We start from the raw sequence: 26596 nt of genomic DNA, 5'->3' as shown, positions 1-26596 counted from the left end.
AGTACAATACAGACTTGTAAAATATATATTACTAAAAATAAATGTTCACAACCAAATCATTTTAGAAAAAGCTATTTTATATAACTTAATTATCTATAGAATAGAGGTGATATAAATACTTGAATATTTTAATCTAAACAGTCACTATTGTAACTAGCTCTTTGGAGTAATTTAGCTTTATCTTTACTACACAGATTTTAGAGCAGAATAGCCAGTGGCAATCAACAATGTGACTTACCTTAATAATATTTTGCAGTCTGCAGATTTCACTTTGATCAGAACTATGTGTTCCTTGAGCCTTAGAAGGTTAGAAAAGAAAATTAGAAAATAATTAATTTTCCTGTAAAACAAAAAGTCGCAAACTTCATTAAAAGATACTTTCCAGCCAGGTGCTGGTAGCTCACGCCTATAATCCTAGCTACTCAGGAGGCTGAGATCTGAGGATCCGGGTTCAAAGCCTGCCGGGGCAGGAAAGTCCATGAGACACTTTTCTCCAATAAACCACTAGAAAACCGAAGTGGCGCTGTGGCTCAAGCAGTGGAGTGATTATCTTGAACTGAAGAGCTGAGTGAGCCCAAGCCCAGAGGTCAAGCCCCAGGACCAACAACAACAAAAAAAGATACTTTCCAATAAGCACTCTTCAAAGTAGTAAAATGATATTATATTTACAACTTTTTTAACCAACTGGGGATGATAGCTTTCAAAACAAAAACAGAAAAAAATGAAATATTTTATTCTGCTAAAGAAAATGTAAATGTGAGGAGAATGGAATGGTTTTTAAAAGGAAATTTTTACAATCCAAAGTTTCTTAATACTAATGTTAACAAAGAGAAAGTAAAATTCTTTTCAAAATGATTTTACCCAGATTTCCACTTCAATATAAAATAATCTTTTGTGTTCTTTCTCTTCTCAAAGTTGCATAATACTTACTTATCTTTAAAGTTTTTTTTTTTGTTTTTTGTTTTTGTTGGTTGTGGGGCTTGAACTCTGGGCTTGGGCGCTAACCCTGCACTCTTCAGCTCAAGGACAGCGCTCTACCACTTGAGCCACAGCACCACTTCCTAAAGTATTTTAAAACTGATACCTTATAAATATCTATGGAGTATAATGTGGTGTTTCAACGCATGGACACATGATATAATAAAGGCAATTAGCATTATCCATTATCGAAACATGTATCATTAATCTATGGTAAAAGCATTCAAAAGCCTCTCTCCTGCCTACTTTTAAATATACATGGAGCTGAGGCTATACCTTAGTGGTTGAACAAGTACACAGTACACAAAAAGTCATGGGTTTAATTCCCAGCAGTGAAGTCCCTCTCTAGGGAGAAAGGGAGAAAGGAAGAAAGGGAGAAAGGGAGAAGGGAAGGGAAGGAGGGAAGGGAGGGAGGGAGGGAAGGAAGGGAGGGAGGGAGGGAGGGAGGGAAGGAGAGAGAGAGAGGGAGAGGGAGAGGGAGAGAGAGAGACAGAGAGAGAGAGAGAGAGAGAGAGAGACAGAGAGAGAGAGAGAGAGAGAGAGAGAGAGAGAGAGAGAGAGAGAGAGATGGGGAGCGGGGGAGGAGACAGACAAAAACAGGAAACAGTTAGGTGGCCTGTAATCTTAGCACTTGAGCTGCTCCATGACTGAAAAAAACAAACATGGCATAATAGAAAGATCATGGGATTTGGAGTCAGAAGATGTATATCTAAGCCAGACACAATAACACAAACCTGTAATCTCTCCTACTCTGGCGGCTGAAGCAGAATTGCAAGTTCAAGTCCCCGCCTCATAAACAAAATGAGACTACCATCTCAAAAAGGAGGGGAGGAGGCTAGGGAGGATACTCAATAGTTGAACACTTGCACAGTATGTGTGAGGCCCTGAGTTCAATCCTTAGCACTACAAAAAAAAAGTGTATCTGAATCGTAACAATCACTGTGACAATGAATATATTATTTTTAATAACTTCAGTTTCTTACCTGAAAACTAGAAGCAATAACTATTTCACATAAATAATATACTGAGATAATGTATATGGAAACATTTTAGCATTTTATATAGTATTACAAATGTTAAATTTTGTTACGTCTTGTTAAGCCCACTGACAAGTCCAATTATGCTCTTCAATTTTTTGTTGTTGTTGTTTAGTTTTGTTTTTGAGCAGGTCCTGGGGCTTGAACTCAGGCCTGGGTACTGTCCCTGAGCTTTTTGGCTCAAGGGTACAACTTGAGGCACAACTCCACTTCCAGTTTTTTTGGTGATTTAACTGGAGAAAAGAATCTCACTGATTTTTCTGCCTTGGCTGGCTTTGAACTATGATCCTCAGATCTCAGTTTCCTGAGTAGTTAGGATTACAGGCCTACCAAGGCCCAGAGATGCCTCTCCATCTTTATATTTCATTACAGATCTGACATGTACTAAGATTTCAAGATAGGTTTAAGTGAACATACCAAAAACCTATTTCTTTCTTGTGACACTTTACCCTATCAATGTTTCTTTTTGGGTTTGTTTTTGAGACACAGTTTCACCATGCAGCTCAGACTATCCTGGAATACTATGCAACCTGGGCTGGCCTCCAGCTCCCCTTCCTCCTGCCTCAACTTCCTAGAGGCTAGAGAACAAATGGGTGCCACCTTACCTGGCGCTTTATTGTTTCTGAAAATGTGTTCCTTAGATTACCAGAATTTGTTTAAATGTCATTTCCAAAAAAGCAAATTTCTAAAAAAGCAAATCAAAATATCTAAAGGTAGGAAATCTACCAAGTTCTCTAGATTGGCTTTTACAAAGTTTAAGAATTGGGGCTGGGGGTTTAGCCCAGCGGAAGGGCGCCCGCCTGGCGCACCCAAGGCCCTGGGTTCGGTTCTCAGCCCTGGTTTAAAAAAAAAAAAAAAAGTTTAAGAATTACTGCTTTTTTGGAGATAAAATGAACAAACTGTCTTACATATAGGTGTATTTTGAGTACTAGAAATGTCTACCAACATGGGAAACAAGTAGATATTTTAAGAAAGATTTCTCTTTTTGGAGTGGTAGAGCAGTAGAGTAATTGATAAGAATATATTGTAGCCGGGCGCCGGTGGCTCACGCCTGTAATCCTAGCTACTCAGGAGGCTGAGATCTGAGGATCACGGTTCAAAGCCAGCCCGGGCAGGAGAGACCGTGAGACTCTTATCTCCAATAAACCACCAGAAAACCAGAAGTGGCGCTGTAGCTCAAGTGGTAGAGCGCTCGCCTTGAAGAGCTGAGGGACAGCGCCCAGGCCCAGAGTTCAAGCCCCATGACCGACAAAAAAAAAAAAAGAATATATTGTAAATATGTGAAAATATACGTAACAATGAAATCCCTCCTTGTATAAGTAATATAAGCTAATAAAAAATTTCTTTTTCATAACTATATTATATTCACAAAAAAGATGGATGTCATGATACATATAGAAACTGCTCAATATAGTACTGTAAAACCATTTCAAACCTTAATAACTTCCTCATAGTTTTCAAAGATTATGAGATTATGTATCCATTTTTATTACTAAAATAAAAACACATACTTTTATATGAATTATCAAAAAAAAAAAAGATGGAAAATAATCTCAAGCCAGGCACTGGTCCTTCATGCCTATAATCCTACTCAGGAGGCTGAGATCTGAAGAGTGAGGTTCAAAGCCAGCCTGGGCAAGAAAGTCCCTGTGAGACTCTTATCTCTAATTAGCCACTCAAAAATAGGAAGTGGAGGTGTGGCTCAAAGTTGGTAGAGCATGAGCCTTGAGCAAAAGAACTCAGAGATAGAGCCCAAGCCCCAAGTTCAAGTTCCACAATAGAAAGAAAGAAAGAAAGAAAGAAGAAAGAAAGAAAGAAGAAAGAAAGAAAGAAAGAAAGAAAGAAAGAAAGAAAGAAAGAAAGAAAGAAAGGAAGGAAGGAAGGAAGGAAGGAAGGAAGGAAGGAAGGAAGGAAGGAAGGAAGGGAAAGAAAAGAAAGAAAGAAAAGAAAGAAGGGAGGGAGGGAGGGAAGGAGGGAAGGAGGAAGGAAGGAAGGAAGGAAGGAAGGAAGGAAGGAAGGAAGGAAGGAAGGAAGGAAGGAAGGAAGGAAAAGAATCTCTGATATATTTTGTTTTTCCTGCATTGATGAAGTTAAAATTCAAATAAAGATGTACATATCAGATCTGCTGACCATCTCCTAGTAAAATGTAAAATCTATAATGTATAATCTAACATGGAAGACAAAATTAAGGTCCCCTGGAGGAAAGCCTCCAGTCCCAAATAATTTAATAACAAAAATTTAATTTCTTCTTCATTTTTTTTTAAGTCATGGGGGGCCTGAACTTTCTACCACTTGAGCCACAGTGCCACTTCCGGCTTTTTCTGTTTATGTGGTGCTGAGGAATCAAACCCGGGGCCTCATGCATGTGAGGCAAGACTCTACCACAGATCCACCTTCCGAGCCTCAATAATTTAAATAACATAAAATAGTTTAACAAATACCAATGGTCAGATTTTCATTTTAATGTCACTAAAGCTTACTCATGCCTCTAATTCTAGCTACTCAAGAGGCTGAGATCAGAAAATTGCATTTTGAAGCCAGCTTGGAACCATGAGTCTCTCTTCAATTAATCACCAAAAAGTTGGAAGTAGAGCTGTGGCTCAAATGTTAGAGCATCAGCCTTGAGTAAAAAAGCTAAGGAACAGTGCCCAGGCCCTGAGTTCAAACCCCACCACCACCACACACAAACACACACAAGTTCAACCCTCCCACCCACAAACACGAGATTAAAATATCCCAGGCAGCAGTGTCAGCTTGCAAGTCCTAGTGTTCCCAACAGACACCTCAAAGACTCCAAGGCAAAAAAAATCTAACTTCAGTTTTTATCTTTTGAATCCTAGGTTCACTTAATACTCACTTAATACTTCCCAAAATGGCATTCAAATTTACTACCTTAGCAATATGCTTCCAATGGCCAACTTCAGATTCAAGTCTTGAAACTTCATTTGACAATCTGTTTATTTCTTGTTGTGATGAAATTATGTCATTGAAGTCCATGTCATCATCATGGAATGCAGAAGTATGATGACTGATCCCATAGCCAAATGAAGATGACGTGGTGGTTGCTGTTACACTGCCAGCTCCTGAATGCACTGACTGAGCAGCCGTCTGCAGTTTCTGCAACTGATCCTGTAGTGCAATCTGTCTTGCTTTAAGGTGGCTGATTTCTACCTACATATTTATAATTCAAATTATAAAGTACTTTATTGACCTTTTACCAAATTCATAACACTGAAAAGCAGAATGATTTGTATAAGGTTATCCAATAATGGTACTCTATGAAGTGACTCCTCTATAATACTCTAATCACAAGATTTTTATTAAAAATGAACACAATTACTATAGTTAAAGCAGATATAATGTTTTGAATAGTATACAGATTAGAATTTCACTTGAAGTTTTCTTTTGTTGGTGGTGGTGGTTGTGATAGTGTGGTCCTGGGGCTTGACTCAGAAGCTGGGCATTGTCCCAGAGCCTACCACTTTGAGCCACAGTTTTGGGATCAATTGGAGATAAGTGGCTCACAGACTTTCCTCCTGGACTGGCTTTAACCACAATCCTGAAATCTCAGTTTCCTGAGTAGCTATAAGTATATGTGTGAGCTCAAGCACTCATCCTTACTTGAAGTTTAAAAGCAATTAATTTCTATGCTAAACATAGGTTTACTATCTTCTATGTAAGAGGTATGGGCAAGTTCTTAGGGCTGTTTGTTGACTTTCAAACCTTAAATAATGAGAAAATGAAAAGTATGTCAGTTTATAAGTTCAAAAGTTTCCTGAGGGGCTGGGAAGGTGGCTTAGTGGTAGAGCATTTGCCTTGCATGCCTGAGGCCCTGGGTTCGATTCCTCAGCACCACATAAGCAAAAAGAAAAAAGCCAGAAGTGGCGCTGTGGCTCAAGTGGTAGAGCGCTAGCCTTGAGCTGAAGAGCTGAGGGACAGCACCCAGGCCCAGAGTACAGGCCCCACAACCAGACTCAAATAAATAAATAAATAAATAAAAGTTTCCTGAGAATTCTCCTGTTAGGAGTGTTTGTGTAAGTGGCTACGATTAGATTTAGGCTTAAAATGCACAAGGAAATCACAGGTAACTTTGTTTTGAATGAGGGCTAGCAATACTATACATCATAGCCCACAAGATGTTACAAATACAGGGGCTGGGAAGGGGCTCAGTGGTAGAGCACTTGCCTTGCATGCCTGAGACCCTGGGTTCAATTCCTCAGCACCACATAAGCAAAAAGAAAAAAGCCGGAAGTGGCGCTGTGGCTCAAGGGGTAGAGTGCTAGCCTTGAGCTGAAGAGCTGAGGGACAGCGCCCAGGCCCAGAGTTCAGGCCCCATGACTGGACCCCCCACCCCCCAAAAAAAAGATGTTACAAATACAGAACCTACCATAATACTACATCCAATCTGAATGGAAGATTATCCAAAGCACATAGGTAATCTAGAGAAAAATTAAGCTTTGTATAAAGTACTCTAGTACAAGAAATACTATTCTCAAGTAAAGAAAATGTGATGTTATTAAAGTAACTAGTAATATTTCTTCATGTACAAAATTATGGAATTACATAAACCAACATCAAATATATTTATGGTATATGTCACAATAAAAAATTTTTCACATTCAGGGCTGGGAAGGTGGCTCAGTGGTAGAGCGCTTGCCTTGCATTCATGAGGCCCTGGGTTCAATTCCTCAGCACCACATAAGCAAAAAGAAAAAAGCTGGAAGTGGCGCTGTGGCTCAAGTAGTAGAGCACTAGCCTTGAGCTGAAGGGCTGAAGGACAGCGCCCAGGCCCAGAGTTCAGGCCCCACAACCAGACCCCCCCAAAAAAAGAAAGAAATTTAAAAAAAAATTTTTCACTTTCTCACAAACAAATTTCATCTCTGGGGAATGTGAACATCACAATGAGGACAGCAAATAGGTTCAGAAAATAACATCTGTATAGTTACATATTAGCTTTCACACTAGTAAAAAGTACTGAAATCCATATTTTAGGTGTAGTTATAATACAAATATGTCATCAGAGATCTGAGGATGGAAGTTCAATCAGCCTGGGCAGGAAAGTCTGTGAGACTCTTCAATTTTTTGTGAAAAAGCCATCATGAAGCTGTGGCTCAAGCAGTAATTAGGACCTCAGATAAAACTCCAGTAGTGGCAAAAAAAAAAAAAAAAAAAGGTGTCATTATAGAGTAGATACTTATATTAAGTTATAGAGCTATACAAATTCAAGCTCTAATAACAAACTAAAGTTCCAAACCGGGGCAGGGAATGTGGCTTAGTGGTTAGATGCTTGCCTAGCATGCATGAAGCCCTAGGTTCGATTCCTCAGTACCACATTAACAGAAAAAGCCAGAAATGGCACTGTAGCTCAAGTGGTAGAGTGCTAGCCTTTAGCAAAAGCAGCTTAGGGACAGTGCCCAGGCCCTGCCTGAGTTCAAGCCCTAGCACTGGCAAAAAAAAAAAAATAGCCAAAATTTAAATAGCTTGTTTACAACAATGGGGTAAGTAATGAAGCTTTGGAAAATGAAAAACATCATAGCCTTCTTTACAGCATATTCTATCAAAATCTTCTGGAGGGGGCTGGGAAGGTGGTTCAGTGGTAGAGTGCTTTCCTTGCAGGCATGAGGCCCTCAGCACCACATAAGCAGACAAAACTGGAAGTAGCATTGTGGCTCAAGTGGTAGAGCGCTAGACTTGAGCTAAAGAGTTGAGGGACAGTGCCCAGGCCCAGAGTTCAGGCCCCACAACCAACCAAAAAAAAAAAATCTTCTGGAGGATATAAGTACCTATTTGTTCATAAATGTGTGTGCGTGTGCGTGTGTGCGTGTGTGTGTGCGTGTGTGCGTGCGTGCGTGCGTGTGTGTGTGTGTGTGTGTGTGTGTGTGTGTGTGTGTGTGTGTGTGTGTGTGTGTGTGTGTGTGTGTGTGTGTGTGTGTGTGTGTGTGTACATGAACTCATGATCCCCCTTCCTCTGTCTCACAAGTAGATGGGATCATAGGTATGTGCCACCATGCAAGGCTGCTCAAAGTGTGACTAGTAACTCTAGGTTGCTATTTACCACGATCTCTATGAATCAATGCTACTGAGAGTGTGACCCATGGACTGATGCCATGTGCACTCATCATTAGTGGTAGTAAGTACAGGAACTGAAAGAATAAGGCCTAATAGACTTCAAGCAACTCAGCAGTAATTACACCTGAGCTGAGTCAGTCACAATGAAAACAAGGGACTCTAAGCTTAATTTGAACTTGTAATTTTCTTTGTATTAATTTTATTCTAGTAATTCATTTTATCACCTGAAATTATCAATACCCATCAGATTGCAAAAACCTTTCATGTAGATGATATTTTTATTTTTCATGACACTGAAAGAACTAGAAACTAGCTGATCTAAATTTTGAAAACATACAAAAACTTTTAATTATCTCCACAAACATTGGTTTATATAATATAAAATTAACAGAAAATCTTCCCGAGTTTTATCAAATTCAATACTCTTTCAATATTAGTATGGATCTAAAGCTCACAGTGATATAAGAATGAAGTAACTTTACCTCTTTCTGTTGTAGCTGATTTCGGTAACTTGTAGATTGTTGCTTTATTTGAAGCTCTGATGCTTCATGCTTTTCTTCTAGATCAGTACAAAGTTTTTTAAGTCTTTCATTCTAGAAGAAAAACATATTGTCAACAAGAAGACTACAAGCCAAACACATTAGTAATGTGATATGCACAGCATCATGAATGTACTGCTTCACATAAGAAAGTGATGTAGCCGGGCACCAGGGAATCACGCCTGTAATCCTAGCTACTCAAGAGCTGAAATATGAGGATCGAGGTTCAAAGCCAGCCCAGGCAGGAATGTCCATGAGACTCTTATCTCCAATAAACCATCAGAAAATCGGAAGTGGCGCTGTGGCCCAAGTGGTAGAGTGCTTGCTTTAAGCTGAAAATCTTAGGGATAGCACCCAGGCCCAGAGTTCAAGCCTCATGACCAGAAAAAAAAAAGTGATGTAAAGTATAAGATCTCAGACAGAATTCTGGCCTTTAACAGCAATGAATGAGAAAGGAGGCTGCTGGTGGAGAAAGGCCCTGTTGCAGGGAAGGCAAGGGGATTTCACTTTGGAAATGTCACTTTTGTCTTAGATCCTAGGAGCTTCTGACATTCACAGAGATGAAAATTAAGATCCAGTGGGATTATATAAAATCCCCAGAGAAAAGCAAATAATAAAGCACATTAAAAACTTTCCTTTAGTACTCTATCTCTAGAAATCTGTCAAAGACTTGAAGAAAGAGTAATAAGAACCGTCATACAACTAATTATCATCCATTCTACTAGCAAACTGTGAATGAATTCCTGTGAGCTGATAATTAAAAAAAAACAAAACTCAAAAACCTGCACCTAACTTCAGTATACTGAAGTCAAAATCAGATTCTTGCTAGGCATAGTGGCTCACACCTGTAATCCTAAACTACTGAGTAGGCTAAGATCTAAGGATCTCACTTCAAAGCCAGCCTGGGCAGGAAAGCCCATGAGATTCTTATCTCCAATTAACCACACAAAAAAAACCCCACAAACAAACAAACAAAAAAAAAAAACCAACTGAAAGTGGTAAAGCATTACCTTTGAGCCATAAAGCTCAGAGAAAGTGCCCAGTCCCTAAGTTCAAATCCCAGGATCCTCCAACACACATATAAAAAAACCAGTTTCTGGGGCTGGGAAGGTGGCTCAGTGGTAGAGTGCTTGCTTTGCATGCATGAGGCCTTGGGTTGAATTCCTCAGCACCACATAAGCAGAAAAAGCCAGAAGTGGCACTGTGGCTCAAGTGGTAGAGCACTAGCCTTGAGCTGAAGAGCTGAGGGACAGTGCCCAGGCCCAGAGTTCAGGCCCCACAACCAGCAAAAAAAAACAAAAAACAAAAAAACAGTTTCTAAAGGGAAGGAGAGAGGAGGGTGGGAAGAAGGGAAGAAGGAAGGAAGGGAGGAAGGGAGGGAGGAAGGAAGGGAGGAAGGGAGGGAGGGAGGGAGGGAGGGAGGGAGGGAGGAAGGAAGGAAGGAAGGAAGGAAGAAAGAAAGGAAGGAATAGGATCTTCAGACAGTGAGAGCAGAACATGAGAGCAGCTACAGAGTTCTTGCAAGCTTGGGTTTCAGTGTAAATGCATGAGGCAGCCACTCACCCTGCAGCTCACTGAAGTGCAAGATCTTGGAAATCAACTATTGTGAGTCTCATACATATTTCTATCAATGATGCAAGTGTCTATTAATGAGAAAAAAGTACTACTATGTTGAAGTTTTCATTGACAACTATGCTTAGTGTTCTGTAGAATAACCAAGCATGCTGTCTACTGTCTTCATTTTTGTTAGGTGAAATGGACTGTTGAAACGCAACACCCAACTTAAGGTTTTCCTTCAAAGCCTGGTTGCGAGGGCCTTGAGGGCTGATTTAACTTCACCCTCCCATTACCCTAATATTTTGTTGCTTGGTAAAAAAACAAAAAACAAAACAAAAAAAAAACCAAAACACAGTTTCTAAAAGTCTAAAAAGGCTTGGTAAAACACAAAAACTTTAAATGCGCTCAATATCTGCATGGATGTCTGCTCTCATCCCTGGCTATATAAAACTGAGAAAATAGGGCTGGGAAGGTGGCTCAGTGGTAGAGCACTTGCCTTGCATGCCTGAGGCCCTGGGTTCGATTCCTCAGCACCACATAAGCAAAAAGAAAAAAGCCGGAAGTGGCGCTGTGGCTCAAGTGGTAGAGCGCTAGCCTTGAGCTGAAGAGCTGAGGGACAGCGCCCAGGCCCAGAGTTCAGGCCCACGACCGGACCAAAAAAAAAAAAAAAAAAACTGAGAAAATATACAAATAACACATTCTTTTCAGGTGATAAAACTCATAACATACTGAGACTTGTCAGTGGCCATATTTTCTTTCTTTTTTTTCTTCCTTTTCTTCCTTTTGTTTTATTGAGACGGGGCCTTGAACTTGCTTTGTATCCCAGGCTGGCCACCAACTAGTCATCCTCTGCCTCAGCCTTCTGACTGCTGGATTACAGGTACACCACTACACCAGACCCTATTTTCTAATGTATGAAATATAGAACAGAGGACACTGATTTGAAAGGAGGCAAAAATAAATTAACATAAAGAAGAGCAGAGAAGAATATGAGAAAGACACTCCTGCTGGGGATATTGGTATATTCCTATAATCCTAGCTACTTGGGAAGTACAGGCAGGAAGACAGAAGTCAGGATCAGTGTGGGAAAAGTTAGCAAGACCCTACCCTGAAAAAACAAAATACAAAGAAAAGGGCTAGGGGCATGGTAGAATGTGAACCTAGCTTGCACCAGGCCCTTGGTTCAATCCAGGAAGATAGAAGAAGGAAGGAAGAAAAGCAAGGGAGAAGAAGAAGGGAGAGAGAGGGGGAAGTAGAAAGAGAAGGTAGAGGGAGAAGGAGATGAGAAGAGGGAGTAGGGGAAGAAGAGTGGGGAGAAAGACTCCTGGTGCCCACATTTCTGGTTGCAACCCCTTTCTAAAGTCTGGTTACACTGATCTTAGGAATCCATGACACAATCACAACCTAAAATAACCAATTCTGTTTAAGAAGCCATCTTCAGTTTTTGTTGTGTTTTTTTTGTTTTGTTTTTTAATAATCAGTCCTAATTAGTTGCAAAAATGGAAATTTACCACTTTTATCTTTTCTTTGTTAATTCTGGGGCTTGAACTCAGTGCTGTGAACTCTCAGCTTCTCTCACTCAGCTTTTGGGCCCACAGCTGCTGCTCTACTATTTGAATCACATCTCTACCTTGGCATTTTTCTGACTAATTGGAGACTGAGTCTTGTAGATTTTTCTGCCTGGGCTGGTCTTGAATCATGTTCTTCCAATCACAACCTTCTGAGTAGCTAGGATGACATCTTTTCCTAGAGGTCTTCCAACAGCAAAGTTTGCCTATCTTTTTGAATAGCATAAAACTCATTCTCTCTTGGCAATTACCATAGGATATATTACATTTATAAATCTAATAATCATGGGATTATTTATTTTACTGTCTCTTGAAACATCTTCCTGTTTTATAATTTGATAATTATTTCATCATTATTCAACAAGTATTTCCAACTATGTTAAACAAAAGAAACCAAAAACCAAAAACAGAGGCTCAGTGGAAGAGCACCTGCCTGGCGAGCGCAAGGCCCTGAGTTCGGTCCTCAGCTCTAGAAACAAAAAACAAACAAACAAAAAAACAGTAAGAAAATACAGCTAGGCACCATTGGTTCATCTGTGTAATCCTAGCTTAGATTTCATAGTTCAAGGCAAGCCTTGGCAGAAAAGCTTAGAACTAACTCATATGGCAGGAAGTGAACCTATTTCAAAGAAAATTACCAGCAGGAAATAGGACTGAAGGCATGGCTCAGTGGTTAGAGTGCATACCTAACAAGTACAAGGACCATAGTTCAAATACTAGTATTGCCAAAAATAAAAGAAAGAAAACAGAAGATCCAAGGAATCACTGAGAAGAATATTGCAATAGTGAAACAACCAGTTTTCTGCTGCTCTGCCCAACATATTGCATCATCTTTTAAAAAGCATAGCAATTCAGGCCAGGCAGGAAATTGTTAGATTCTTACCTCCAATTAACTACCTCCAAAAAAGCCGAAGTGGAGCTGTAACTAAAGGAGTAAAGCTCTAGCCTTGAGCAAAATAAGCTCTAGAATGGTGCCCAAGCAGAGTTCAAGCTCCAGTACTGGCACAAAAAAAAAAAAAAAAGATGGAATTGATGTCTCCCCAAATGCACATAGTTAAATATTCTACACAATACTTAATACAGTTAGAATTGTATAAAGTTTGAATACAACTGAAAATCAAAAGTTTTCATTTTTTGAAAAAGTAGTAAGTGACATAAATAGAAAGTAACACTATACAATCTAATTGTTATGGTCAAACCATCTACAGAGGCAAATCTCAAGACCAGTCTTCAGATGGCAGAATCTTAATTTTTCTCAAAGTTAAGAACTGGTAATTAACAATGTATTTCTAAGAACAAAAACTAAATATAGTTTTCAAATCACCTAGTCATTCAACAAGAAAATGTTTCTATTTTCAACTTGGTTCAAGCAATCCCATTCTGTTAAGTGAATATGTGCTATGTATGGTATTTGTACACCAACATTTGCTTGATATGGTTCACACATGAACAAATGCTGAAGGTAGGTATGTATATGAAGTTTAACAGAAGGAAAGATGACATAGAAATTTTTTAAAAAATCAGGAGAATGATAATTATAGTAAGCATTTATGAATGCAAGAAAAATGTTAGAAATAATGGAGCAAAGATGAAGCCATTTTCTGTTCAACAAAACCATAAAGCTGTCAAAGTTCTCAAAAGTATCACTTTTAAACATGCAAGTGAAGAAGAACCAGAAGTGCTGTGCATCAGTGGTTCAAGCCGGCAATCCTAGCTATTTGGGAGGCTGAGATCAGGAGGACTGTGGGTCAAGACCAGACCATGCATCGTCCTGCCTAGGCTTTTTGAATATAGGTGGAATTTCAGGTGTATCCTACCACACACATCTTTACAAATGTTTTAAAATGGAGGGCTGGGAAGGTGGCTCAGTGGTAGAGCGCTTGCCTTGCATGCCTGAGGCCCTGGGTTCGATTTCTCAACACCACATAAGCAAAAAGAAAAAAAGCCAGAAGTGGCACTGTGGCTCAAGGGGTAGAGCGCTAGCCTTGAGCTGAAGAGCTGAGGGACAGCGCCCAGGCCCAGAGTTTAGATCCCATGCCTGGACCCCCCAAAACAAAGTTTTAAAATGGAAAAAATAAAAATCTAGATTTCCTACAATTATTATTAAAATCTCTACAGGGCTGGTTAGGTGGCTCAGTGGTAAAGTGCTTGTCTTGCATGCATGAAGCCCTTGGTTTGATTCCTCAGCACCATATAAGCATAAAAAGCCAGAAGTGGCACTGTGGCTCAAGTGGTAGAGCATTAGCCTTGAGCTGAAGAGCTGAGGGACAGCGCCCAGACCTAGAGTTCAGGCCCCACTACCCAACCCAAACACAACAACAAAATCTCTAATAGCTTGGTGCCAGTGGCTCATGCCTGTAATCTTAGCTAATCAAAGATTAGAGATCTGGAGGATTTCAGTTCAAAGCCAGCCCAGGCAGAAAAGCTCATGAGACTCCATCTCCAAAACATCACACAAAAAGCTGGGAGGTGTGGCTCAAGTAGTAGAATGCCACTGAGCAAACAAGCTAAAGTACAAGGCTCAAACCCTAGTACCAACAAAAAATGCCTTAAAAAGTTTTCACTATCATTTTACTCACATTTCTATAAAATCTAAAAAATAAACATAGAAAAAGACTTTGTAAGAGTTTAAAGGACAGAGATGATAAATTAACTTAGGTTAGTTTCTAAAGAATTCCAACTAATTTATAATCAACTCTACCTATTAATATCTGGAAGCAAATTTAATTTCCTTTCGGAACACATAGCCTTCCTCCTATACCAACACCTTCTAAATAGAATGTTCAACCATATCACCTTATTCTTTTGTAGCAGTGATACTGAACAGGGATAGACTCATTCATTCACATAAGGCTAAGGAATAGTTTATGAAGCAAGAATCGCATAAGGTTAAAATTAACTAGGAAAAAAAGCCCTTAGTCGAGCTTGTTGATATATGCCTATAATCCCCACTACTGAATGAGGAGGTAGAGGCAGGAGAAATCTTGAGTTTGAGGCTAGTCTGGACAAAGCTAGAAGATCCTGTCTCAAAAACAAAAACAAAAGGGGCTGGCTAGTAGTGCAGCTCAAGTAGTAAAGCTACTTGCCTAGTGTGCCTGAGGCCCAAAGTTTAATTTTTTTGTGTGCACACATACACAAAAAGGCCCTGTTACTCTCTAGTATTTGAGCTCATGCTACTTTGTATAAGCAACAAATGAGGAAGCTGGCTTGCAGAGGTATCTGTTTTACCAAAAGTAAGTATTCCCCAACATTAGGATCAACTTGTCCTAATCCAGTAACACTGGACTATAAAGGAGCCATAAGCAACAGGAGAGAAGAGTCTGAAAACAGAGCAGTTATTCACTGAGCAGGCTAACCTACCTACCTTTCCCTCCACCAATGGCAAATTTACCTGAGTTAACGCTGCTGTTTAACTTTCCTGGGTGGGTCAGGAACAGTGCTTTCTCAAGCATTTCCAAGAAACTATTGAGTTCATCTATCACTAGAACACCTACTCATACTAGTAATTACTGTTAAGATCTCCAACTGCCACCAAAACTGCTATCTTCTACAGTCAGAGACTAATATAATAGAGGTACCTCTACTTTCAAATTCCACAATCTCACCTTAATTCTTGAGAACAGAGTTCAACAATGCTGGTCAGTAGCTATTTTCTCCAAAATTACTCCAGTGTTGTCTTTTATACTTAGTAAAATAAACATGCTGACCACAGTCCCTGAGATTACCTTTTCCTGCAGTACTATTACTAAGTGTACTCTCTCATTGCTCCTATTCCAAGGCAGAATAGTGCAGTTCTTTTTTTTTTTTTTTGGGGGGGGGGTCTGGTTGTGGGGCCTGAACTCTGGGCCTGGGTGCTGTTCCTCAGCTCTTCAGCTCAAGGCTAGTGTTCTACCACTTGAGCCACAGCACCACTTCCGGCTTTTTTCTTTTTGCTTATGTGGTACTGAGGAATTGAACCCAGGGCCTCCTGCATGCAAGGCAAGCACTCTACCACTGAGCCACCTTCCCAGCCCAATAGTACAGTTCTTTACCACAGTTCCCATTCTGAAAGACTTTCCTTTATGGCTTTCCTGTGAACCCTGTCCAAGATGTCTTCATTCTTACTAAGCAGAATTAGTCCTATTAGTCCAGAATTAGTCATGACTAGATATCAACTAATCACAACTAAAACATAAAATTAATTTGACATTCTTAACTTCTTTGTATCCATTTTTCAAGCACCAAAATATGTATAACAACTTAAAATAAAATGTTTCATATCTCCTTTCATGAAACAGCAGCAGCAAGAGATGGTAAGTGTTGGAAAGTCTCTTCAGAACATGATATTCTGATGACTCATAAGAGCACCTGAACCTCTTGCACAGGTGGACTTCCTTTACTCCTAGGTTCCCTTGACTGCTTCTCCTCTTTAACTCTCTTCAGTCAGTATGCTTGTGAACCTATTCAGGCACTTAAAGTTACAAAGTCTTGAAGGCAGAAGAAAGCGTCTTAACATTTGCAGGCATAAAGAACTAAAGTATATCATCATATCAAATGAAGAACTGACAATGGTATCATATAACAATGTGGACAAAACATTCACCAAAAGTAAACTGCATCTTCAAAACACTGTCTTTGTTGGGCCAGGTCTTTTCTTTTTAGACCAGTACTTCAATAATGTTATAGATGAATATATTTTTCAATTGTCTTTAAATATAAGATCTTCTTATGAGCCAGGGCTGATGGCTCATGCCTGAAATCTTACTCAGGAGGCTAAGATCCCAGGACTGCTGTTCAAGGACAGCCCAGGCAGGAAACTCTGGGAAATTGTTATCTCCAATTAACTACCAAAAAGCTGGAAACACAGCTGTGGCTCAAGTGGTAGAGTGCTAACCTTGAGCCAAAAAGCTCAAGGACAGCCCTCAGGCCCTGAATTGAAGCCCCAGGAATGGTACAAAAAAAACAAACAAAAAAGAACAAAAAGTATAAATACCTCTCACGGTTTCAAAAAAAAACAAATCAAATTTTGATAATCTTTTTCTTACCTCTGATCTTAAGATTGCATGAATGGCTTCAATTTCCCTTCTCCCAGAATTAGGTAAGTCTGTTACAAAAAAAACAAAACAAAACACAGTATAAATTAAATACTTAATAAGTACTATCACTATATGGAGAGAGAGAGAGAGTCAGAGAAGGAGAGATAGGAGAGAAAGAGAGAGACAGAGAGAGAGGGAGGGAGGGTGAAAGAGAGAGAGAAAAAATGTTTGTGTATTGAACCCAGGGCCTTGCACATGCTAGGCTACATTTCTGTCTCATAGCTTTATCCTCAGCCTTACACTGGCATTTTAAGGAAAATACACTTCACTGAGTTTAAACTGAATAGTAGGCTAATATGAGAGCAAATTCAGAACACACCAGTCATTTCACTTTCATCACAACTTTCCTGGCCACTAATGTTCTTCATTGTCACATAGATCATTCTCTTTGCTGATCTCTTATAGATATCTACCCCTTGGAATTTCTTGTTAAAAATGTAGGGACAGAGTTGGGAAGGTGGCTCTGTGGTAGAGTGCTTGCCTTGCATGCATGAGGCCCTGGGTTCAATTCCTCAGCACCACATAAGCATAAAAAGCTGGAAGTGGCACTGTGGCTCAAGTGGTAGGGTGCTCACCTTGAGCTGAAGAGCTGAGGGACAGCACCCAGGTCCAGAGTTCAGGCCCCATGACCAACAACAGCAAAAATGTAGGGACAGAGCACTAGTAGCACATCTATAATCCTAGCTACTCAGGATCCTTATTTTCAACTTTCAATCCCAATACTAATTATGACCTCTGCACAAATATCCAAAATACACTGAGAACACTTATTTAAAATAACAGGGACAATTCATTAAAAGTGGAATAGGCTCAGTCTGCTGGCACATTTTCATTTAAAAGCAGTTAGAGCTAAGCAGTGCAAAAATGGCACTATTGATCGTGTCAGGAAATCATTCACAGAGTTACAATCTCAATTTCTTCTTTTTTATATGTTTTTTGTTGTAAAAATACTGTTTAGAGAGGTTACAGTTACATGAGTATCTTGATTTCTTTTGTTACTAGTATTTTTATCCCTTTACTCATAGCACTTTACAAAAAAGCCTTCTCTGGGCCAGGAGTGATGCTAGATGTCTGTAATTTCTGCACTTGATAGGCAGAGACCAGGACTACATAATAAAGCCTTGTCTGAGAAATAATAATCAACTAATCAGGGCTGGGAAGGTGGCTCAGTGGTAGAGCACTTGCCTTGCATGCCTGAGACCCTGGGTTCGATTCCTCAGCACCACATAAGCAAAAAGAAAAAAGCCGGAAGTGGCGCTGTGGCTCAAGTGGTAGAGTGCTAGCCTTAAGCTGAAGAGCTGAGGGACCAGCGCTCAGGCCCAGAGTTCAGGCACCACAACCGGACCTCCAAAAAAAAAAAAATCAACTAATCAAAATAACTCCTCTGAACTACAGTTAAAATAAGAAAAGAATACAAGTGGTATACTTATTTCTGGGCATACCTGTAATCCTAGCTACTCAGAAGGCTAAGATCTGAGAACTGTGATTTGAAACTAGCCAGGAGAGAAAAGTCTGTGAGATTCTTATCTCCAATTAACCAGCAAAAAGCTGGAAGTGTAGCTGTCCTAAACTGGTAGTGCACTATCCTTGAACAATAAAACTAAGGGAAAGTGCCCTGGTCCTGAGTTCAAGCCTCAGTACCAGAACTTTTAATTTTTTTAAGTGACATTATCTATGGTAACAAACACTCTTCTTGTCTTGAAAATAATCAGGTAGGGTTACTTTTGTGGTTGAAGGTACATTTTGTTTGAAACTCAGCAAGGACTAATTACTACTCTGAAGAAGACAAAGTATAATCTAGTCTTCACAGGAAAGTAATTGCTAGTATCATCAATTGTTTCAAGGATTAGATTACAAGGTTTATGCAGACCACCCCTCTTTCTCTTTAGCTATTCTCCTTCCTCCAGCTAAAAAGTATCCTACCTTTGTTTATGGTGCTAGGAATGAACCCCAGAGCCTCATACATGCCAGGTAGGTGCTCTAGCACTAAGCGTTATCACCAGCACCCAATTTCTGGACTTTTAAAGTAAAGGGAAGATATCTTGAAAACAAATTCTGATTTCTCTGTGGGGAAAAACATAATATCCATTTTAGTACTTGTTAACTGCTAAGTACAATTCATTTTATACTCATGAGTTTATTTAATTCTCAAACACTACAACTGGTAAGATTGTTCCTTTTTAATAGATAAGAAAACTGATTTTTAGAGGTTAGGTATCTAATAATTTGCCCCAATTCCCACAACTTGTAATGTGCTTAGAATTTCAACCCATATCTATCTAATTTAAAAGCCCAAGCTGTCAACCTTGACTACTTCAATATAGTATTGGTAGAATAGTGACCTACTATTGTAAAGATGGATGGTTTTCACAAAGTACCAATAGCGCTACTTTGAAATTATTTCCTTTTTCATTTCTGCCACAATTAGGAACTCTAAATGCTTGCTAGATAAATGAACTGTAGCCTACCTTTCCAATGTTAAAATAAAGTAATAAAATAAGCCATTAAATGATACAAAAGGAAAAGAATAGCTTTGTAGATCAAGATAATTACAATTTGTATTGTGAAGATTAAAATGTGTTGGTTAGCCTGGTGCTGGTGGCTCACACCTGTAATCCTAGTTACTCAGGTGGCTGAGATCTGAGGATGGCGGTTCAAAGCCAGCCCAGGCAGGAAAGTCTGTGAGACTCTTAACTCCAATAACCCACCAGAAAACAGGAAGTGGCGCTAGTGGCTCAAGTGGTAGAGTGCTAGCCTTGAACTGAAGAGCTGAGGGACAGCACTCAAGCCCAGGGTTCAAACTCCACAACGGGGGAAAAAAAAAATGTGTTGGTGACTTTAGCTAAGAATCAGTACACCATAATACTGTGAAATTTATAATTACTTAATCTCGACAAAGAAATTTTAAAAAATTAACATTTAGTCTGAAAGAGTTAAATTTAACCATGATTATCTTAGAATTGAAATTGAATGTTCTTTCCTGGTCATAATGAATCAACCTTAAGGTCTAACACTGTTAAGGACCAAGGACAAAGCAATTTTAATAAAGTGCCATAGATTTTTCTCAAAAGCAAAATGAAAGCAGCTTAGCAGATTTCAGATCACTCACTCCCATAATTTCTATTGAACATGTATGCATCAAAGCACATGTAAGAGTAAAAAAAAAAATTCACAGTCCCCACTCTGGGTATAGAGGGATGATAAATCATAACTCAATATGGTAAGTACTACAGAGAAGGGTCATAAAGTTCTGCCAATCAACTCAACTTGTATTGAAGTCAGAATGATCTCACCAAGTTGATAAGTAAGCAGTCATATGTTCCAGGCAAATGAGGTCGAAGCAGTCTTTTCATGCAGAGGTTTGGAATTACGTAAATACATAACAAAGTTCAATAGAGCAGAAGCTGTGAGTACAAACTTGTATATGTGAATGTACATAGTTGTGGCAACCAGAAGAGACTGAACCCAAGTTTAGTCCTTGATCTCTCAAAACTTTAGAGATCTAGATTTTATTCTGTAAATAAGAGTTCAAGAAATGTTTATCCTAAGCATTTTCTTTTTTTGTTTTTTGGTTGGTCGTTGGGGCTTGAACTCTGGGCTTGGGTGCTGTCCCTGCACTCTTCAGCTCAAGGAGAGTGCTCTACTACTACTTGAGCCACAGTGCCACTTATGGTTTTCTACTGGTTTATAGGAGATAAGAGTCTCACAGACTCTCCTGCCTGGGCTGGCTTTGAACCGCGATCCTCAGATCTCAGTCTCCTGAGTAGCTAGGATTACAGGCATGAGCTACCAGTGCCAGGCTCTAAGCATTTTCTATCAAACTACTTTTCTCAAGTTCAACTAAATACTAGCCAAGCTCAATTAAACCATAATTTTTAAAAATAGGTGTTGAGGTACAGCTATGTGGCAGAGATGGTTATTTAGCATGTTTTGAAGTGCTGAGTTCAATCCCCAGTACCCTTCTCCAAGAAAAAGTAAACAGAATGCTAATTTATTAACTTATAAGAAATAAAACTGGATGTGGCACTGTGGCTCAAAGTAGTAGAAGTGTGCCGGGCACCAGTGGCTCATGCCTGTAATCCTAGCTATGCAGGAGGCTGAGATATGAGGATCCCAGTTCAAAGTCAGCCCAGGCAGGAAAGTCCGTAAGATTCTTATTTCCAATAAACCACTAGAAAACTGGAAGTGGCACTGTGGCTCAAGTGGTAGAGTGCTTGCCTTGAGCCGAAGAGCTGAGGACAGTGCCCAGACCCACAGTTCAAGCCTCACAACTGACAATAAATAAATAAATAAATTCTAATAATAATAATAAAAGGAAGGCTGGGAATGTGGCTTAGTGGTAGAGTGCTTTCATTCATCAGTATCACAGACACAGAAAAAGCCAGAAGTGGCGCTGTGGCTCAAAGTGCTAGTTCTTTAGCAAAAAAGCTCAGGGACAGTGTCCAGACCCCGAGTTCAAGCCCCAGGACTGGCAAAAAAGAAAAAGGAAATAAAATTGTTAAGGTGGGAGATGTACCTCAAGTGGTAAAGCCCTAGTTCAATCCCCAGTATGTTAAAAAAAAATTTTTTTAATAAAATTGTCTTGAAGAAGAGAGGCAGGAAGAGTGACAGAGGGGTTGAGATTGATTAGAATACACTGTAAATGTGTGAAATGCAACAAGGGAATACTCTCCCTATAACTAATGTAAACTAATTTTAAAAAGAAAGAAAAAGAGAGGGGAGAGAGAGAAAGAAAAGGAAAGGCATTTTCTAAAAGACCAGTCCAATATTTCCCTGGAGACAGACCTTGACTGAAATTTTCAAAACTCCCCACTACAGATGAATGGATCCCAAAACTGTGGTACCTATATACAATGGATTATTATGCAACCATTAGAAAGGGACAGGGAAATGGATGGAACTAGAACAAATCATCTTGAGCGAGGTAATCCAGGAGCAGAGAGACAAATGGCACATGGTCTCTCTGATATGTGGATGTTAAATTCAAAATGCAAGGAGATATGACAAAGTAAACAGGACTCAAGAAACAAAGGACCTCTACTTAATTTTGTCGTATTATTTCTAAATGACTCCATGTGTGTGAATATATATATATATATAGATAGATAGATAGATATACACATACACACATATCTGAGGGAAACTAGGAGGGCACAGAATCAGAGGAAAACCAGGGAAAACATACAACAGAGGAGCCCATCAGCTGCACTGGACAGTGATGAAAACAAACTACACAACTCAAGGACAGTGATAGGAGGGGCAGAATGAGAGGGAAAGAGAACAGCTTACACTAAGCAAAAGGAAAGAAAAGTTCATATCTCCCAATGTGGAAGAAATAGTTGTATTGTAAAAGCTCACAGAATTCACAAACTTTATAGACCATGACAATGACAATTTGCCTTGTGAAGGTTAAACTGTTTGTGAAATTTGTGAAATTTATGTAATCACTTCATCTCAAAAAAAATTATTAAAAAATTTTTTTTTCAGCCAGGCACCAGTGGCTCACGCCTGTAATCCTGAGGATCATGGTTCAAAGCCAGCACGGCAGGAGACTCTCATCTCAATAAAACACTCAGAAAACCGGAAGTAGCATTGTAGCTCAAGTGGTAGGGAGCTTGCCTTGAGCTGAAGAGCTGAGGGACAGAGCTGAGGGACAGGGCCCAGGCCCAGAGTTCAAGCCCCCAACCAACAAAAAAAAAAAAAAAAAAAAAAAAAAGTTTTTTTCAAAACTGTTATTTTGGCGGTGCTGGATTTTTAAACTCAGGGCTCTCCGATTTGCGGGCTAGTGCCCTACCTCTTCGGTACCCTCGGGGGTACGCCCCCCATCTCTTTTTGCAACAGTTAAAAAAGTCCTATAGGTTATGTCCAGTGCTTCCTGCATAGCTGAACCGCAGCCTCCAAGTCCCCAAACCCAGCTTCGCTTCCGACCTGGTCTCAGTAACTTTTCACTTGGAGTGGCCTTGAACCTACATCCCAACTTTTGGCCTCCCTATGAGTAACTAGGATTACAGGCCTGAGCCACTGCACTCAGACAATTTGAAAAATTCTATTGAGCCATACATTACGTGCTGAAATGTCAAGGAACCAAAATAGTAATTAATCACTGATGGTCATGTAATTCTAGGTTATTATTCAATCGTAAAACAAGATATGCGGACTTAAAAAAAAAATGAATGGTTGGTAGAGATACCCAAACGGTAAGAATATCTTCCCTATTCTGTTCAAATAAGGAGAAATGGGCAATCACATACAAAAATCCTTTCCAGCATCGTGATCACGATAAGCAAAAGCATAAATCATCTGAATAGAAAAACAGCCATGTTTCCCCGACCAATAATATGCGCAAGACAGGGCAACAGTCATCAAATGTTTTAATTGCGAGTTACTTTAACTGTTACAAAATATAAGGAAAAAATGCAAGTGATTGTCTTCAAAAACAAACGAGTCAAAATAAAGGAAGTCAATCAGAGCAGATCCGCCCCCAAACGGAGGGCAAAGTCAGAGATCAGCACGCCCGGATCTAAACAAAACTAAAAGCGTCCGGCGTCGGGGTCGTTCCGCGGCACTCGGACACATCCAGAGTCTCCACTATTCAAAGGCGGGAAGCCAGCCCTCTTCCCGGGACCCAGGCCCTTCCTCACGGAAACCCGGCTCGGGGGAAGGAGGAGCGCCAAGAGAAAAGGGCGGCGTGTCACCGCTGGACGGCCCGTCCACGTCTCCTGACAGCTGGAAGTGGGGACCAAACGGACGTGGCCCGGGTCTCCCCCCACCCCCCGGCCGCCCTCCCCCTCCGCCCCTGCCCGCCCCGCGGGTACCTTCCGCCTCCTCCGTCCCCTCCAGCAACATGTCCTTGGTGAAGTTGGAGATCTGGCCCGTGAGCGAGGCCAGGCTGCCCCCGACCTGACCCAAGGACTGGCCCAGGCCCGAGCCCAGGCCCCCGAGCCAGGACGACATCGCCGCGGCGGCTGTGGGGGGCGGCGCGGCCCGCTCCGGCCCGGCCCGCTCCGCGTCGTCGGACGTCACGCCCCGGGTCCTCCGGCCGCGGCAGGCGAGCCCGGGCACAGCTCCGGGTTCCAGGGCCGAATTCGAGCTCCTAGCAACGGCCGGGTTCTGCCTGGAAAAATAGGAGTAACCCGGCCGGGGGCTTCAGCGGAGGGCCGCCGCCAGCGACGGAGACACCCTCGCGGGGCTTCGTCTCATTCCCTCGGCTCCTCGCCGTGCGAGCTGCGGGGGCCGCGGGGGGGCCTTCCTGAGTTTCAGCGACTCTCCCCAGTCCTGAGGACTCGTCCTGCCAACTCGACGCCCGCCGCCATGACACCACTCGGCCAGCGGCCAGGGACCATCGAGACGCGCGGCCAGGGTGCAGAGGGGCCTGGCGCCGGCGCCGGAAGTGCCCTTGGCGCAAGGGACTGTGGGATTGTGGAGAATCGAGTGAGGGCTGTCCGGGCCTGGAGGACTCCTAGAGCAAAACCGAGCTGAAGGCGTAGCCAGAGGGCCGGCGCGGCGGCGACCTCCTCGGGCGTCCGGGGAAATTCCTGAGGACCGGCGCGTTGTTGAAACCTAACCGATTTTATCCACTCTAAGAGGGCAGAGGGAGACATGACCGGGTCATTCCACCCGTTACTTATCCCACGTCAGTGTGTCGTTCCTCCTGCCCAGGGGCCGCTCTGTTCCGGCCGCGGAGGGAGAAATCAAAGTGTTTCAGAGAGTTGGCTGCAAACCCTAGGGTCCAAGGTTGGGAAGGTGGCTCAGAGGTAGAGTACTTGCCTAGCATGCGTGAAGCCTTGGGTTCGATTCCTCAGCACCCCATAAACAGAAGGAGCTGGAAGTGGCACTGTGGCGTAAGTGGCATAGAGTGCTATCCCCGAGCAAAAGGAGCTCAGGGACAGTGTCCAGGCCCTGAGTTTGAGCCCCAGGACTGGCAAAACAAAAACCCAAAGGTCCAGGCAGGGCACACCTGGAGGAGGCGGGGTCGGTCCCTGAGTTCCCCATAACCCCCCCTCCCCGCCCCCCACACACCATACACACACACTTGAGCCACAGGTCCTCTTTTTAATTGGAATGTCTCATAGACTTCCCTGCGCAGGCTGACTTCCAACCGTTATCCTCACATTTCAGCTTCCTGATTAGCTAAGATTACAGCGAGAGGTATGGGTGCCGACCAATGGGAACACCATTTTTATTGATTATAGTAGAAATCTGCTCTGGTATCTTTCCAGATCACAATTAAAACTTTTTGTCTTCTTTCATGCCACCTGATGGGAGGTTTTTGGGGTTCCACCTCAGCTTCCCAGTTTTCCACTCCAAATCACAGATCCTTGGGATCCACTTTTTGTGAGGAAAAAGTCTCACAAGGTGTAAAAATTAGCAAGGAGTTTAGTATACTATAAAGAAGGAAGAAACAGAAAAGACAAACGCTCCGGTTCCCTGCTCCCACACTAAGACTAGAGGTGGGAATTCAACTTGAGTCTTCTGTAGTCTTTATACTTTCTGAGCTGGCTGAATCATGTGATCCTCTCTCCTATCAATTCCTAGACCTTAGATGGTGGCTGTGGGTGGGTAAGATGGATAGTTTATTTTTTATTTTTATTTTTGCCAGTTGTGGGGCTTGAACTCGGCCTGGGTGTTCAGCTCTTCAGCTCAAGGCTAGCGCGCTCTTCTACTTGAGCCACAGGGCCACTTCTGGCTTTTTCTGCTTATATGGTGCTGAGGAATCGAACCCAAGGCCTCATGCATGCAAGCACTCTACCACTGAGCCAACTTCCCAGCCCTGGATACTGTTATTGTTTTACAGTAAGGAAATGTATCTGGGCCTTCATAACACACAAGGGCAATAGATGAATTTCAAGCTTCTTTCTTCAAATAGGTTTATATTTCTGTCTCTCCCTATACATGAAGAGTTTGCAGCTTTTTACTATTTTAATGGTGAAGGGAGATGCCCAAAGCTTTTCTTTTATCTCCTGTCATTGTAACAAGATCTAGAACTAGCTACAGTGAGAGGGGAGCTTAACTTTCCTCAGTCTACCTCCTGGTTAATTCTGCCTATCCTGCCTCACATTCATGGGCTTTTTCACAAAGTAAACCTCCATGAAGTTTATGAAACATAACCTTTTCTCAGCAGGGCAACTTAATAGACAAGACCTTTTAATATTACTTTTTTTCCGGTTGTGGGGCTTGAACTCTGGGCCTGGGTGCTGTCCCTGAGCTCTTCAGCTTAAGGCTAGTGTTGTACCACTGGGCTGGCTTTGAAATGTGATCCTTGTATCTCAGCTAGGATTACAGGCATGAGCCACTGGCACCCAGCTTAGACAAGACCTTTTAATGTCACCACTCCTATGATACTACAGGCACTAGCTGTGAAAACACCACTAGTCCCACAATCCTCAGCCACACACACACACACACACACACACACACACACACACTGGCTGTGGAAACGTCAGCACCCAGCTTGTTTGCTTTCCTCACTGATGGAAGAAAAGTTGTCATGGGTTTCCAGTAGTTGGACATGTGTCAGCTGCCAGGAAAACTACCACAGTTTTGTGGTAGTGCATTTCTGTAGGCATAGCTCAAATATAATGGCATCTGTCTGATTTTATTCACAGGAGGGGGCTGTGTCGATTACATCATATGACACAACATTGGTAGTGCCTTCAATATTTGGAATGTGATTGTACTGTTATACCAGGTCGCAGGACCCCCCACAAGACCACCACCGAGAGTCAGACTCTACAGCTGTTTTATTTAAATGGGCTGCAGCTCGGGCCTCATCC

The 26596-nt window shown here is 41.4% G+C and overlaps 1 protein-coding gene across 3 annotated transcripts in view; it reads right to left on the bottom strand.

The window, feature by feature from the left end:
• LOC138831477 (thyroid receptor-interacting protein 11) overlaps window positions 1-24153 on the bottom strand; it is an 81634-nt gene extending 57481 nt beyond the window's left edge. For 2 of the 3 annotated variants that reach the window (XM_070028523.1, XM_070028524.1), the window contains exons 1-5: window positions 23639-24153; window positions 16773-16831; window positions 8567-8677; window positions 4908-5186; window positions 239-298 (exon numbers count right to left, since the gene is read on the bottom strand). In XM_070028523.1, coding sequence (XP_069884624.1) covers window positions 239-298; window positions 4908-5186; window positions 8567-8677; window positions 16773-16831; window positions 23639-23777 — 648 coding nt within the window. In that variant the 5' untranslated portion in view covers window positions 23778-24153. Of the gene's footprint in view, window positions 1-238; window positions 299-4907; window positions 5187-8566; window positions 8678-16772; window positions 16832-18746; window positions 18805-23638 lie in introns of those variants that run through there. The other variant, XM_070028525.1, reaches the window with a different exon arrangement.
• Window positions 24154-26596: the final 2443 nt, after the last annotated feature.

The sequence above is a fragment of the Dipodomys merriami genome, unplaced genomic scaffold, assembly GCF_024711535.1.
Source record: "Dipodomys merriami isolate MVZ:Mamm:240054 unplaced genomic scaffold, mDipMer1.0.p SCAF_198, whole genome shotgun sequence".
NCBI classification, from domain to species: Eukaryota; Metazoa; Chordata; class Mammalia; order Rodentia; family Heteromyidae; genus Dipodomys; species Dipodomys merriami.
The sequence above is the reverse complement of the archived record's forward strand: the minus strand, read 5'-3'. Positions and strand labels throughout refer to the sequence as shown.